Source organism: Equus quagga, chromosome 15 (genome assembly GCF_021613505.1).
Source record: "Equus quagga isolate Etosha38 chromosome 15, UCLA_HA_Equagga_1.0, whole genome shotgun sequence".
Taxonomy (NCBI): domain Eukaryota; kingdom Metazoa; phylum Chordata; class Mammalia; order Perissodactyla; family Equidae; genus Equus; species Equus quagga.
This window is the reverse complement of record NC_060281.1, coordinates 17,829,666-17,844,908: the sequence shown is the minus strand read 5'-3', so window position 1 is coordinate 17,844,908 and position 15,243 is coordinate 17,829,666. Positions and strand designations below refer to the sequence as shown.

Here is a 15,243-nt window from a genome sequence, read left to right as displayed (position 1 = left end):
ACTAAAGACAAATCTAAGTATATGTATATATAACATATATACATATATATGTACATATAAAATGGATTGGGAAGTCCTTTGGTTTAGACAGGATTAAATATGTACTTCCCAAGTGCATAGGTTTCCTTTGACCAAACTGTTCAAAAAACGAATATGAAAAGTGCCATGGCAATTTTGACATTTCCCATGTCTTTTTCCCCATTTGGAGGCCCCCTTTCTTCTCTTCTCCATCTCTCCTAAGTATTTTATTTTTAAAAGCGGTTGGTTCTTTTGGCCTTCGAACACTCCATTGATTCATCCATTCCTTGGAAGAACTCTAAGATCACATCCAGAAACTTATCTTTAGTGGAGAACAAGGTTGCAAAGAACTTTTTCCCCTTCTTTGATTCCCTCTTCCCCCCAGGAAGCAGACACCTTGATGCGTCAGGAATAATTCACTCTTGATCTGACTTGCCTTGTTACCCCGGGCCAGCCCAAGCAGCTGAGGTCTGAGCTTTACTTGCCCTGCATCGTTGTGCAATACTGGAAAAGAAAAATAATCCTTTAGTCTATAGCCTTCAGACTGTGGTGACATGATCAGGGTTCTCCTGAATTTCTATGCATTCAATTTCCTCTCTCTCCTTTCGTTTGGCACGTTTCTTTTTCTTGTGGTGCTTTTTGGAAGGGGGGAAAAAGGTTAGGAACACAGGTAAGATAACAAAACAGTGCAGAAGTGTGCAACCTCCGGTGAGCAGCAAGCATTTAAACAGTGTGAAGGTCAGGTTCGAAGGCACAAATAGGAGGGGGACCAACCCAATAAGAAAAGAAGTAATATTTTGCAAAATGGCTGTCCCATGCTCTTGCAGGGAGCTTTTTATACATTGTGTTCGGGTGTGCTCAGTTGCTAATACAAATGTGTAAAGCAGTGGTGCACAGTGGTCAATGGCGAAATTTAAAGTGTAGATAAGGCACAAGATAGAAATGCAATCCATGTCGATGTTCCATAATGTCATTAAGCCCAGAACACCCAGCTCAATTGAGGTGACACTAAGAATTAGCCAGAAGTTTCCCAGAGGGTGGATCACTAGGAAAAAAGTCAGGATTAACACCAGGAGAACACCAAAGCCTGCGATCAGAACAGGCACTGTGACAGACAAGGCATAATGGTCCATGAACACAAAGGAGGGGTTGAACACGATGAATCGGATGCTCTTTGAGAGGGACAGAGGCCTCAACTTTTCCAACACTTCTATGACTTCCTTCTGCTTGTCTCTGCTAGTCCTGGCTACTAGATACAAGCGAGAAGCAATGATGTTGTTTTCATCCCCTGCCTTGGAGAAGATGATATCATTTCGAAAATGCTGGAATTCTGGCTTTTTTAAAAACGAACTTTGTAGGACACTGATAAAGTCACTCTTGTTGTTGGCACTGATGTTGCTAACTTTCAGGAACTGGTAATACTGCTCCACCCAGGACACTGCAGTGAACCCACTGCAGAGTCTCCGTAGGTCCTCCTGGACGCTGCTGTTCCAGTACTCAAGGGGCTCGTAGACGTAGAATCCTATCACGGGGCTGTAGTTGCTGAAATATTTCTGCTGAACCATGGCATAGGAAACGCTTGGGGAATCACTGGCTAGTAGATTGATGATGTTGGCTCCGTCAGTAATCTGCAAGCACCCCATGAAGGAGAAGGAGGCGTAAATGAGATAGAGGATGACAACAAATGGCTTCACATAGATATTGGTAATCCATTCATTGTAATGTTCACGGAGGAAGTGCTGAATAAAGTGGTGCTGGTAGGGGTTCGTCTCATGATGGGATGTCTGTTGATGCCCATCACTCATCACTGTCTGGAACCACACAGGTTTGCGGTCCAGGTATTCTGCAGAAGGGATCTTACAGCAAAAGATGCTGTGGTAGCGGTTTTGCTCTAGCTGGCCAGCGAAAACCAGACAGGAGCCGAAGAAGGAGAAAATATAGAAGTAGTTTAACAGAATGGAGACACACATGTTCTGACAGAAGACCTTCACAGCCTCTATGTTTGTGAATGGGCTGGCACCCATGCCAAAGGTAATGAAGTACAGGGAGCTGGTCATGGTATAGGTGACCATCACATCAGAATAGGCATCTGCTACCCTGTCCTTGAAGGGCAAATTCTCTCTGGTTCTCCGCCATCCAGACAGAAGCTCAAATACTCCTTTAGTTCCATGACCTAATTTAAAAAAGAAGAAAAAAGAATAATTGTTTTTATTTCCTCCTATGGTTCAAGTGAATTCCTTATAGATTATTGATGCCAAATAGTACTTTATATTCTAATCTTCAAAGTGCTATGATTCTCTTATCAGGGTCTCAAAATTTGAATTATGCAGCAGAATATATTTGGTCCATGTTTCCACTTTAGCAAAGTCCAAATTTATTGGTATTCTGGGAAAATGAAATATTCACTGTCTGTTCTATTAATTTGACACGTTGTAAGTGTAATGTGACATTATTACACGTTTTTTATCCCTGCACACATATTGTTTCCCTAAATGGATCATAAGTTGTCCTTCTGGGCTGTTATTCATGCATCTTCAAATGCCCCTCAACACCAAGTCAGTGCTTGATCAACCGATGTGTTGACTGGTAGTCACTGACTTCCATTTCATGCTGACTTACACGCTGATTTAGGAAATTATAAGATGATTTTAAACACTTAAAGATGGCTTTAAATTGATTTTACAATGTTAACAATCAGCTTGGTGGCCAAATGGCTTAGAAACCAATTCCTATAGATTTTATTAATTAACATTGGATGTGGGTCAAAAAAATCTGCCAGGTCACATAAAACACAGGGCAAGACCTTCAGGGTAAGAGATCACAGCAAGCATTTCCTTTGGGCTTCTCACAGCGTCTTTATTCACAGAGTAGATGCTGACTAAATGTTTTTGACTGCTTCATTGAAGTTAGTGGAGAATGATGCTTTTTAACCAAGTTCTGTGCAACCTTTGATAAGGGTAGATAGGCAAAAGGTTTAGTCAACAAATATTACTTGAGTATCTACTACGTGCTAGATACTCTTAGATATTGAGCTATTATTTTCAGGAACTTGACAGCTCTTAATATTTCACCAGTTGCTTCCTTACTAGCAAAAGTAAAAAGCAGCTGGGAGAGTGAGGATTTACTCTCCCATACCTGCAATTTCCTGGAATTCTGTTTTTTTTTTCACGTCCCTGAATTAGCTCTGTAAATTACCATCCATAATATAACAATTGGGAACTCTCTGAGTGAGCGGAAATCTTCATAGATCACTCTTGCCCTTGTAGGCATAGTAATGCTATACCCAAACCTTTTCTATGAATGGATACAAACTGTGCTTGGGCTGTTCTCCAAGAAATCCATTAGACAAAAGCGTAGTTTAAAGGTACAAAATGACCTAGTTAAAGAAAACCTGGAAAATGGACTTTGTGTGGCATCTAGATATTGGAGTTATGTGTTACAGACTGAATTCACTTTGTAGTGGTTTAACCAGCATATAATGCCTAGGGTCTTACTATAATCATTGATTTTGTGTTGTTGATGGGGTTTGCTAGTTGGCCTACATAATCTTTCCCTTTCTTCCTTACTTTATTTAGGAATGCAATGTACACAATTAAAAACTATATTTTTCAGCCTACCTTTCAATTAGGGGTGGTTCATGTGACATGTTTCTGGACAATGGAGTGTAACTGGAAGTCATATAAGGATGTATATTAGAAAACCAAAAGGAGCTTTGTCCTAAATGGGTATCATGGAGCCACCAATAAGAGTCCTGGTTTGCCTTCCTCTCAAATTCTCTTCAAAGAAAACCAAATCTCCATTTGGCAAAGCCACCATAAGTGGGGCTGTTATACGCCTATTCCTAACCAACAAAGCTTTGCAGGCGAGTTAACATTTACCAAAACCTCTTTTATGGGGATCTAAGAATTCTTACTTTATGGTTAATTTGATTATAATATTTATAGTCTCAAATGTATATAATGCTAATCTTTGATTTTAAAGACATATTGGTCCATCTGTTTTCGGAGTTTTTATTAATGATAAATTGTCATTTAATTGGAGTTCTTGTTATAACAAATATAAAGCCTATTTATTCCCCAAAGTTCTCTCTTCTGGGTCTCCAATCTGGAAAGGTAAGTTTATCCTAACAAGTAAAAAGTGTTATGAAAACAGATTGTAAGTGTAAGGTGAGATTTTGGAGGCAATGATCTATTCCCTCTTGCATTTAACTACTAGCTCAACATACGTGTGCATTGAATTAAGCCTAGTCATTCTTAACAACACTAACTGTACATTTCTATCTTCTGCAAGACTCCTTAACCAAACATAATACTTGTTCTCTTATTATCTTAACAAAAACATAAAATCAGGGTATTAGTTAAGGTAGTTAAAATAATTCTTTAATTAGAGCACTACTCTTCTGAAATGAGGACTCTCGCTATCTTTGTAGTCACAAGCGTGGAAAAGGCTACATGGGGCTGTGGCTAAATTTGCCTTGCCTTTGCTAATGGTCACTTTTATGGAATATTAGGTACACTATGTAGCCCAGATTGTTATTTTTATAGCACAAAGCGCTCAGTGTGTGGGAAGGTGATGCTAAACCGTATTAGGTTAAGTAATCACTTTGTGTGCTAAAAACTGAAAACACAACTTCCAAACTTTGTTTGGAGATGGCATGTTTTATCTTACTCACAGGTTTAGATACTTTACAGGGTATTCCTATCGATATTCACTCATTTGGTTCTTACCATAATCTGGCCCCTTCACGGCAATTCAAATCTATCACCTGCTTCAGCCAGGAGAGTCTTCTCACGCCCCATGAACCTGCACGTGATCAGTCTTATCTTCTTAGTTTTGTTAATGCTATTTTCTCTGCCTTATAATACCTTCCCCTCATTGCTGGTCATACTGCAATTCTACCTGTCAGTCTGTTAAGGGTCAGCTCAATCCTCTTCTTTGCCATGAAACCATCTCTGACGACTTCAGACATATTGATAATTTTTCTGTTCCTTAAACTCTTATTGCACTAATTAGTTGCTCATTTTGGCATGCAACCATGTGCTGTTTTACACTAGATCAAAATGATTTTCTCAAGATATGTTCTCTCTTTGGTTAGGTTGCAAATTCTTCAAGGTCAGGGAATGCATTTTCTGTTATTATACTCTGTAGAGCACCTGGGAAAATGGTAGATGCTCAAAAGAGGCCAATATCCTCTTACTGAATTAAATCAATTGAATTCTTGATTCTAGATAAGTCCAGAGAACATATCTTTTAATTACTTATTTTAAATTTATTATGAATCTTTACACCTAAATTGTGTCCAGAAGAGCTATACATTTTTAATTCAATTCAATCCAATATACATTTATTTAGAATTTGTTACACATGGAGACCCATGCTAGTCAATACAGAAACATAAAGGTAAACAAGAAACACAATCTTTTCCAACATCTATCAGTCCAGGGGTCACTTTTACTTGGCTAATTCTCAGACAAAGATCATACCTTCTAATATACACAAATTTTAGAAGCTGTCTTGTATATTATAGGATGTTCAGAAGCACTCCTGGTCTCTATCCACTAGATGCCAGTAGCACACTCCACAGTGTGACAGCCAAATATGTCCCTAGGCATTGTCAAATGCTGTCTAGGGGACAAAATTGCCCCTAGATTGAAAATTATTGGTTTAGTCAAAAGAAAAAGAAATAGCACATACATATACACATGTCTTTTTCTGATTATAAAAACAGGACATATTTCCATCAAAAATTTGGGAAAGATGGAAAAAATAATGGTGAAAAAATTATTCCATAGTCCTATAACACAAATTACAGATTACAACTGTTAACAGTTTTGGTGTATTTATTCCAGTTTTGTATGTATGTACGTATTAAGCTTATCTATCTATCTATCCAGCTATCCATCCACCCATCCAGCAGCCAGCCACCCTTTCATTCATCCAGAAAGATAGCTACTTAGTTATTTCACAGAACTGGGCTCTTACCATGGAGAAATTAGGATTTGAGGTTACTCTTGCCGTTCTGTCCAGTTGGCCTATCAATCACGGAGATCCTGTTTTCTAACCTCTGCAGTGTTTTTTCTCTTGTTTTCTTACTTTTCACTTTTGTTTCCATTCTGAAGCTGGATCATTTCTTGAACATCTGATCACTTGAAAGAAGCCCTAACTCTCTACATAGCTTTTTAAAAGAGTTGTATTCACTATTTTTTCCACCTTTACTCTGAAAGTCCTATTCCAATTCAAACAATACACCTGAAACCAAGACTCTGGTATCCAATCAAAAGACAGGTGGCCCACCATCTCAGATGATGATGCATGGAACAAATATGAGTGTGACTTGCTCCATCGAGCGACCTGAACTAATTCCATTATATTGCTTTCTGGTACCCCAGTTCTGATGGTTCTTTGCTTCTGTCCCATTCCCACCAAAATTCTTAATCTTCACCTAAAGCCCCAGTTTGTCTTATGAACAACTCCATTCAAGTTCCTGACTGGTGGGAGATATATTTGTAAGCAGTTAACTGACATATAAGGAAGAATCACATTCTTGCTAAGTAGAGATGTATGCTGTGTACTGTGAAAATATAGCCGGTTCTTTCTGAGGGATCAGGAAAAGCTCCAAAAGGTTTTAGTAGGCAGAGGGTGATGCAAATGGCAGTCTAGGCTGATGGAATAACATTAACCAAGGCACAAACCTGTAAATTCAGAGGCGGTAGCTGTGTTTTTAATGTTTATAATTGATTTTTTTCTCTCAGCAGAGATTAGCTTGCTGGTACAGTAGGTTAAGCTATTGTCTGAAATATACATTTTATTTAATGTTCCAAAAGGTGACCGCCAAACTTTTATCATGATTTCCTTCCACTGTATTAGTATACATTTGCAAACCATCTTAGGATAATATAATAAGTAGCTCCCCTGGGACATTATTGGATAACTAATATTTCTGTTGGCAAAGTTCCATGAAAGAATAGAGAGAGAACTCTTCGGAGTAATAATGATTTGGAAAGAGTTGGAATTGCGAGAAAAATTCAAGCAAGGAAATGACTAGAAATAAAAGATTTGTGTGTGTACGTGTGTGTATTGAATATTTCAAAAGTCTTCACGGATGTTGTTGGGAAGACCTCTTTCTAAATGAAAGTAAATGGAAGCATTGTGCAATAACAAGGAAAACTTACATGCCACCTTGCTAACATACCCTATTTAGCAATAAAGTTCTGCTATTGGCCATTGAGAAATATGAAAAAAGAAAGATTATGTAGATTCTTCTTTTGGACATAGTGCAATCAGCCAGAGGAAATATTTTAAATGGTTAAAATTACAAAAAACATATATTTTTATTACCAAATAAAACTAATTTCAGTCTTAAGTGAGCTGAACAATATTCAGAACTGGTTATAATTCCATTTGAGCCTTAGTAATCCCTGTACAACAAATAAAGATGACTTCTAACGTAAGATGGATCGTCTCTGAGAACTGATTCCAACCCACATTTAAGAACATTTCTCTAAACTCCTGCACTTCCAGTGTGAACTTCTACACTGTGATTGCACCTTACAGTGCTGTAGGAAAGCTCTCTGGTGACATGGCTAGGCCTAAAGTGACTTCTTTCAAAGCAACATTGTCCTTCGGGAAACCCAATACAAATTTTACAGTTGCCATTTTAATCCCAAACCCAATCTCTCCAAAAACCAGGGCTCCAAAGAAAGTAGTTTTTATAAGGACCAAATCCAATCAGAACTAATTGTAACTGACTCAATTAGCACTCCCTACTGGGTTTTTCTTTGATATTTTGCTCTAATAAGCACCATCTGTGAATTTCTGATTCTTTCTAATCAGCTGAATTAGAATTCTCTTCATTTGCCTCAAGAAGATGTACTCGTGGATCTCCCTACACTTGAACGTGTTAAGCTCTCAGCAGGTCGTGAGAGCTTGACATCTCCTGTTTCAGTGACATAAGAAATAGAGGTAGAAATAATACTCCTTCTTAGGATCCACTCCAGAGAAAGCTTTCTACTTTCTTTTAGGAGTTATTTCTGCTTTGGTTAGCTATGCTTTCTGTGATTGCATTTGTGGAAATTACCATTGAGCTCAGGGAGAAAACAGCATTTTGATTTTCTATTGGGCATTTAGGCTATGTGACTTCCCAGTGTCAACCAGATGAATGAATAATGAGTAAAAAATATAAAATTCCAGTTAACTGAACCAGTAAAGCAGCTAACAAAAAAATTTGGATATCGAACCAGCATTTTGAGTTATGGTTCACTTGTTTGGCATTATAAGAGATGTTTATCCATTGTTCTTTCTCTTTAGTTGGCTGATTCCTACTTATATTTTAGACACCACTCAAACATGACCACATCTCTAACACCTTTCCCTTACCCTCTTTATCTCTAAAACATCTGCTTAGAAGCCTCCCCTACAACACATATCATAACACTTCCTACTACACCCAACTGAAATTATCCATCAGTGGGCCTGTCTTGTATGTAAATCTATGAGGTCCTCACTGTCTAGGGCAAGAACTTGTTTCACTTTTGTATTACAATTATTTGGCACTTACTGGTGCTCAATAAATATTTGTAAAACTGAATTGGCCACAATCTGTGTCTAGTTTTAAAGATATTTTTCAATGTCCTTGCAATGATTATTATTAACAGCCCTATATTCGCCATAAGATTTTGTAAAATAGAGTTTGCCTCATTTTACTGAGGATGTTTGCTGAGTGTTACTCAGTGATTCTGTGGCAGAGGTGGTGATAGATATCAACGATGTCCAATTGCAAACTGAGCATGTAATTCATTAATTTGTCTCATTGAGCTTTATAAATGTCTATAGGAAGTGGAATATGAAATAAAGGAGCTTGCTCTCAGTTGCTATTTGGCAGGGTAGAAATAGGTCCATGAGTCACTCCTGCTCCCCAAGAGATGATGGATTTTTTAGATATTTTCTAATCCCCATAATGTTTAACCTACAGGTAGTGACCAGTGTGCATTTGTAGACTGACTGCTTTTAATTAACTCTCATCTAGAATAAATAGGTGACTATCAAGCTCCTTTCATAAAAGATGGCCAAGGTTTTTGCTTCTTTGTACCTATGTAGCCCACAAAGACATAGGGCAGGAAGTTATTCAACAGGAATTCTCCAACCTGTTCTTGCCAGGAGCATATTTGATGGTTTTATGTGGAAAGCTGTGATGGTGTTGTGCAGTGAGGGAGCGTCGAATTCCATCGTACCCTTACACAGCAAGTGATTTCTCTTGAAACACTCATCCCAGGACAGAATCAGGCAGGGTAAAACACAGATCAAAGAGGCAAGGTATTGCAAGGAAAAGAATTCAGAATGAATCTGAACAGACATTCATCCGTTAGCACTTCACGGGAGGTTAGAGGATTTTATAAGGCCCCTAATAAGAAAAAACGGAATTTAATAATATAGTCTCATTGTGAGATTTTCAGAGCAGTTGTATACATTCTACATATCTTAATGTATAAACAAGGTCACATAGTCTCATTCCACAGTTTGCATTCCATCATTTGTGACAATTTATTTTTTAGTTCTATATAAAGTTAAATTTAAAAAAAATCCAGTATATATATGGGCGTGTGTCCTAAATAGGAGATGGGGTGTTCTCCACATCTCAGTTTCCTCATCCGTAAAATGAGATAACAATGGGTCCCACCTCTTAGGATTGTTATGAGTTTTAGATAAGTTAATACATGTGCTTGGCACACAGTAAGTACTACTTTGGTTGGAAAAGCTCAGGACTGGCAACTGCAGGATGTCTGCCGTGGAGAATGTTCCAAATCACTTGACTTGGAATGCCACCTTCTGAATGCAGCTTGGTTACTACTATCTTTACCTCCGCAGCTGAGCTGGCTTTCAAGGGGGGGAGCCCTGGTGCTCTCTTTTCAGCTTTCCTTGCGGCCGGACCTCAGGGCTGCCAAGAGCTGAAGGACCACTGCAGAGCCAGCACACACATGACGGCGTGCTTTCTTATTCTCTCCCTCTCCCTGGTATTCCTATTCAGGGAAAAAAGCCTCCCAGGAAGCTTTTTGTTGTCTTCTCAATGCTTTCCATGTCTTTCAAGTTTTATGAAATGAATATACCTTGTTTTTGAGAGAGAAAAAAGCAGCCCTGACAGTTGGGTGCTGTCAAGTAGGCCTTGGTGCTGCCAGGATCTGGTCTGGCAATCACACCTGGGCTTAGTGTTATCTGGTTGACCACAGACAGTCTGACTGAAAAGCCTCAGACAGGACCACTTTGTGACTGAGACGGATGCAGACAAAACAAGATCACTCCTTCATTATGACTGAGCACAAACAAAATGCAAATGTCCCAAACATAAAATGGACCAAATATCCTCCTGTCAAGAATAGCAGGAGACGGACCGGCCCCGTGCCTGAGTGGTTAGTTCACACGCGCCGCTTCAGCGGTCCAGGGTTTTGCCAACTCGGATCCTGGGCATGTACATGGCACCGTTCATCAGGCCATGCGGAGGCAGCATCCCACATAGCACGCCAGAGGCACTCACAACTAGAATATGCAACTATGTGCTGGGGGCTTTGGAGAGGAGAAGAAGAAGAAAAAGAAAAAGAGAAGATTGGCAACAGATGTTAGCTCAGGTGCCAATCTTTAAAAAAAAAAGAACAGTAGGAGTGATTGCTGCTTCTTTAGTCTTCCTCTGGTCTTCTCGCCTTCTAGGTCTAAGAATTAAGATAATGATCACAGAACTACCCTCTCTTCTTCACAGCAACCAACCATGCTGCCTTGAACCTTCTTCCAAATCACCAAACACTTGCAAAATCATATACTAAGTCCATTCCAACACCTTTTCCCTGAAATGCTCCATGGTCCCCAGTGGCATGTGTTCTTCCTCATTGCAATGATTCAATAAACCCAAATTTGTTCAATTATAGCAGTATTCCTGGTGGTCTTTGGCTAGAGGGCATTGATATTTTATAACAAATAAATATTTTTAGAAAATGAAATAAATTAAAACTTTTGCTATTGTTGTTCACTTTATAAGTTGATTTCTTTGAGTGTAGGAGTTAGAACAGGCACTTTGGGTGAGAATTAATCCCTGGAGGATTTGAATTTCCATACCATGTCACTAGTAAAAGGGATGGCTTCCTGGTGGAAGTAATATTTTAATTGTGTTCTCCCTGAAAAGAGAATGCCACTTGGGCATATGGGATGTGGGAAGATGTTCTGAGAGGAAGATAACATGGATATTAATTTAGAAGAAGGGAAGAGGAGCCGTGTGGAACTAAAAAGTCATTGCTTTAAGCAGAGAAGAGCAATGAATGGAAATATGGGTAGTCAAGCTGAAAATCTTACAATTGTCAAGAGAAGTGGATTGGTAGTTTATAAACTGTACACAAGCACATGCTTAAAAAATCAAGGCCTAGAACAAGGGGTCATATAAAGGAAGAAAATAATAAATGCAATAACTTGTAGGAATAAAAATTAAGATAATCTTAGTGTTTACTGAACTAAAGACATTAAAAGAACAAAAATTAGTGAGAAAAATTAATTAACTTATTTGAAGGCTACTTCCCAAGTGCCTCCCATTAGGAAAATATGGTAAAATGTCATCCCTTTGAAGCTTAATAACTCCAATTTATCCCACTTGAAAACCACATCACATCTATATGTCTGAATTTAACAGTTCACTAATTACAAGCTTTGGGGATCTTCTCTCCTATAAAGAGTAAAAGTGGTGATGACTTAGGATTTCTGTAATACCAAGATCTGGAGAATGCTTTTAAAATGTCTGATTCAATCATGAGGAAAGATGTTTGAAATGAAAGGAATCTTAGTTAGCAAATTTAAATTATGCACAGTTTTGGTTTCTAGTAAATATCATTCAAGAGAAAATATGGAAAGTTGTAGTACAAATCCTTAATAAAAGTGTAATGCTTCAAATGGCAAGTTTTCTGGGAGTGTCCTTGAACGTTCTGCTGCCTTTCTCACAAATGAAGATGAAATAAAAACACCCATGGCTGGAATTTTCTCTGAAAAGAATGGCCTGAAGCCAGTGGAAACTCAATTAACCAGAAAGCTCGGGAATTGGATCACCTGATCACTTGAACAGTCATTAAATTAATCAACCAGAACTTCCTTTTTGATTCAACTTTTATTGGTTGATTAACTTTATTGGAGAAGATCTTTCTAAAATGCATTAGACCTGTATTCCTCTTCTGCATCTAGTCCCCAAACCAAAAAACAAAACAACAACAAAAAACAACAACAAAAAATGAGAGAGGGAGAAAGAAAAAGAAAAGGCAGTGTGTGTAGCAATTAAAAGGATGTACGCTGGAGTTAGGCTCCATCACCGTGTCATGTGCGGTGGGTGCAGAAGGAAGAAACAGTTTAACCTCTACATGCCTCACTTTCCTAGTCTTGAAAATGGCCATAAAAATAGCACTGATTTTAAGGGGTTAATGTGAAGAATAAATGAGATAATGGTTGTAATGTGCTTAGAGCAGTGCCTGGCGCACAGGAAGCACTCAATGAATGTTAGCCACTATTATTTACCAAATAATATACTTCAGAGTCATCATTTTATGATGCACCGATCATCAGGAGGCAACATGGCATGTTGGTTAAAGCATTGAGTTCTGTGGGTTTAAGCTTCCTTACTACCATTTATTAGATGTACGGACTGGGGCAAACTAACAACTTCATGGCTAGATTTGCCGATCTGTAAAATGGAGAGAACAGCAATATCCACTTCAAAGGCTTCTCATGATAAAGGGAACCCAGACACTCTTAGTACTAACATCTGGCACACGATTAGTGCTTTCACAAACGTGGGCTATTATCGAATAATATCGTATAGTTGTAGAAGTGTGGGAATTTGGGTTGAATGTGTACCAGGGCTACAGCAGAGTTTAAAAGTTATCTTCTTTGATTATTATTTTGGAATTTCCCTTTTTTGTTTTTGAGGTTAACTGTGGAAAAATGCTGATTAATAAAGGATTTTGGCTAACTGGATTCACCTAATTGCGGCATTTCTTACACATGTGTTCTTATTCAGAATAAGCAAATAGAGTTGCTCCCACTTAGCAGAAGAGAAGCTGAAAAGGAGCTTTCTGGCCCCTAATTTATCCTGCGACTCACAGAGCAAACCAGGTGCTTCCAGGAGGAGAACACAGCAGAGCTGCTAGGAAGCCGGCTGAGTTCCATCAGCCGGGGTTGCAAGGAGACTGCAAAGAGACCTTATTCCAGAGAGTCCTCTCAAAGTGACAGAACTGGCGTCATTTGAATATATCCCTGATGAGTACAGATTTCCTTTTCAGTTGAAAAGGCCCTCTTCTCACTATATTTTCCCATAATCTGTCCCTTTTCAGTGGTCCACAGTTTGGTTTGGCTTTACCATAGCATAAATTGATAAATGGGAGTTATCTCAGAAATTCTTAGATGTTCATTCCCAAAGGCAGGCGATAAGGGACAGTGGACGGGGCAGATAGCAGCCTGGCAGAAAGGGTGCCACGTACAAGCTCTAGTATTCATGCCCAGGTTCAAACCCCAGCTGCATTACTCCCCACCTGGATATCTTCAACAACAACTTCTCCAGGTTGATTTCCTTACACACAGAACAGAATGCAGGCACCTACCTGACAGTGTTGCTGAGAATAATAAATGAGGTAATCCACATAAAGTGTTTACCATGGTCCTTGGCACTATGAAACACTTAATAAATATTAGCCATCCTTTTTTGTTTATGGGTGAACATTCCCTTGGGGTTTTAGCTCTACGCTCACAGTGTGCTACAACACACTTCTATGTTTCATTCTTGAAGTTACCAACAGAAATGACAGCTACTCATGATAAAATGCTAGGCCACCAAACAGCTTCAGTAAATAAAAATTGTAGGAAACTCTTACTGTCCTCTTGTGATAAATCTTACTCCATCTTTCTATCTTGAGAATCCTCATGGATTTTCTCCTGCCCATTTCCATTTGCCAAAGATTAACCAACAAACAATAATAAGGAACAGTCAAATGAAAACTCTCCTAGATAACTTTGATTATAAAATAGCTAACTAGACCCTAGGGACGTTTGAATTTTGGCCATATGACCAGCAGGAAGTTCTAATCCTTAGATATATATGAAAACTCTAGAGCTATTTCAGCAATTACAAAACAAAAAAACAGGTTCATATTATTTATTTTCAGAACATTTTCACCTATAATTAACTGACAACAATTCAGGGCCTAGAAACGTTAAATAAAGAGAAAGGATGTCAGCAGCTTGTAAAATTTATTATCTCTTGACATCTTCTGTGATTTCTCAAGGGGTAGACTTATTAACACTGGAATGGGAATCTTCAATAAAATAGCACGCTTCTCAAAGAAACTGATCAACTAATCAGCAGATATTAATTAAGAACCTACCGCATACAAATCATAGTACTACATGACAGCATGCCCAGCTTTCCCCCTGATGTGTGTATTCTTTCTACAAGTCCAACAAGTGCATATCCTGCCCTGAGGCATTCTGGAATTTGTAAAGTTCTTCCATGTTTAGGGTTGAAATTAGTCATCCTGAAACTTCCGAAGTTTCTTCCCAATTGTATTCTTTGAAATATATGCCAGTTATTCTGTCACATACCCAGATTTTAAATACTGGAAACAGTAGCATGGTACCTTCCATCCTCTCCAGGCCAATCATCTCATTACTTTCACTGTTTGTTTGAAGACATCTGCATAGAATTCCATCTGAAGTACTAGATAGCGGTGAAAATGCCTTGAAATCAAGGAGCATGTCTTCATTTTTGTTTGCCCCTCAGTACCCAGCAATGTCATGGATGTAGCAGATATTAAACGAATATTTTTATTTATTTTATTTTTACATTTGATTATTTATTTGAGTTCATAATAGTTTACATCTGTGAGATTTCAGTTGTACATTATTTCTTGTCTGTCACCACATAAGTGCTCCCCTTCACCCACTGGGCCCATGCCCCACCCCTCCTCCCCTGGTAACCACTGAACTATTTTCTTTGTCCATGTGTTTGTTTATGTTCCACATATGAGTGAAATAATCTAGTGTTTGTCTTTCTCAGTATGGCTTATTTTGCTTAGCATAATTCCCTCCAGGTGCATCCATGTTGTTGCAAATGGGATGATTTTGTCTTTTTTATGGCTGAGTAGTGCTCCATTGTATATATATACCACATCTTCTTTATCCAATCATCAGTCGATGGGCACTTGGACTGTTTCC

At 38.5% G+C, this 15,243-nt stretch overlaps 1 protein-coding gene across 1 annotated transcript in view; it reads right to left on the bottom strand.

The window, feature by feature from the left end:
• Positions 1–557: 557 nt before the first annotated feature.
• PTCHD4 (patched domain containing 4) overlaps positions 558–15,243 on the bottom strand; it is a 178,145-nt gene continuing 163,459 nt past the window's right edge. The window contains exon 3 of the mRNA XM_046638969.1: positions 558–2,191. Within this exon, the coding sequence (XP_046494925.1) occupies positions 558–2,191 (1,634 nt within the window). The remainder of the gene's footprint in view (positions 2,192–15,243) is intronic.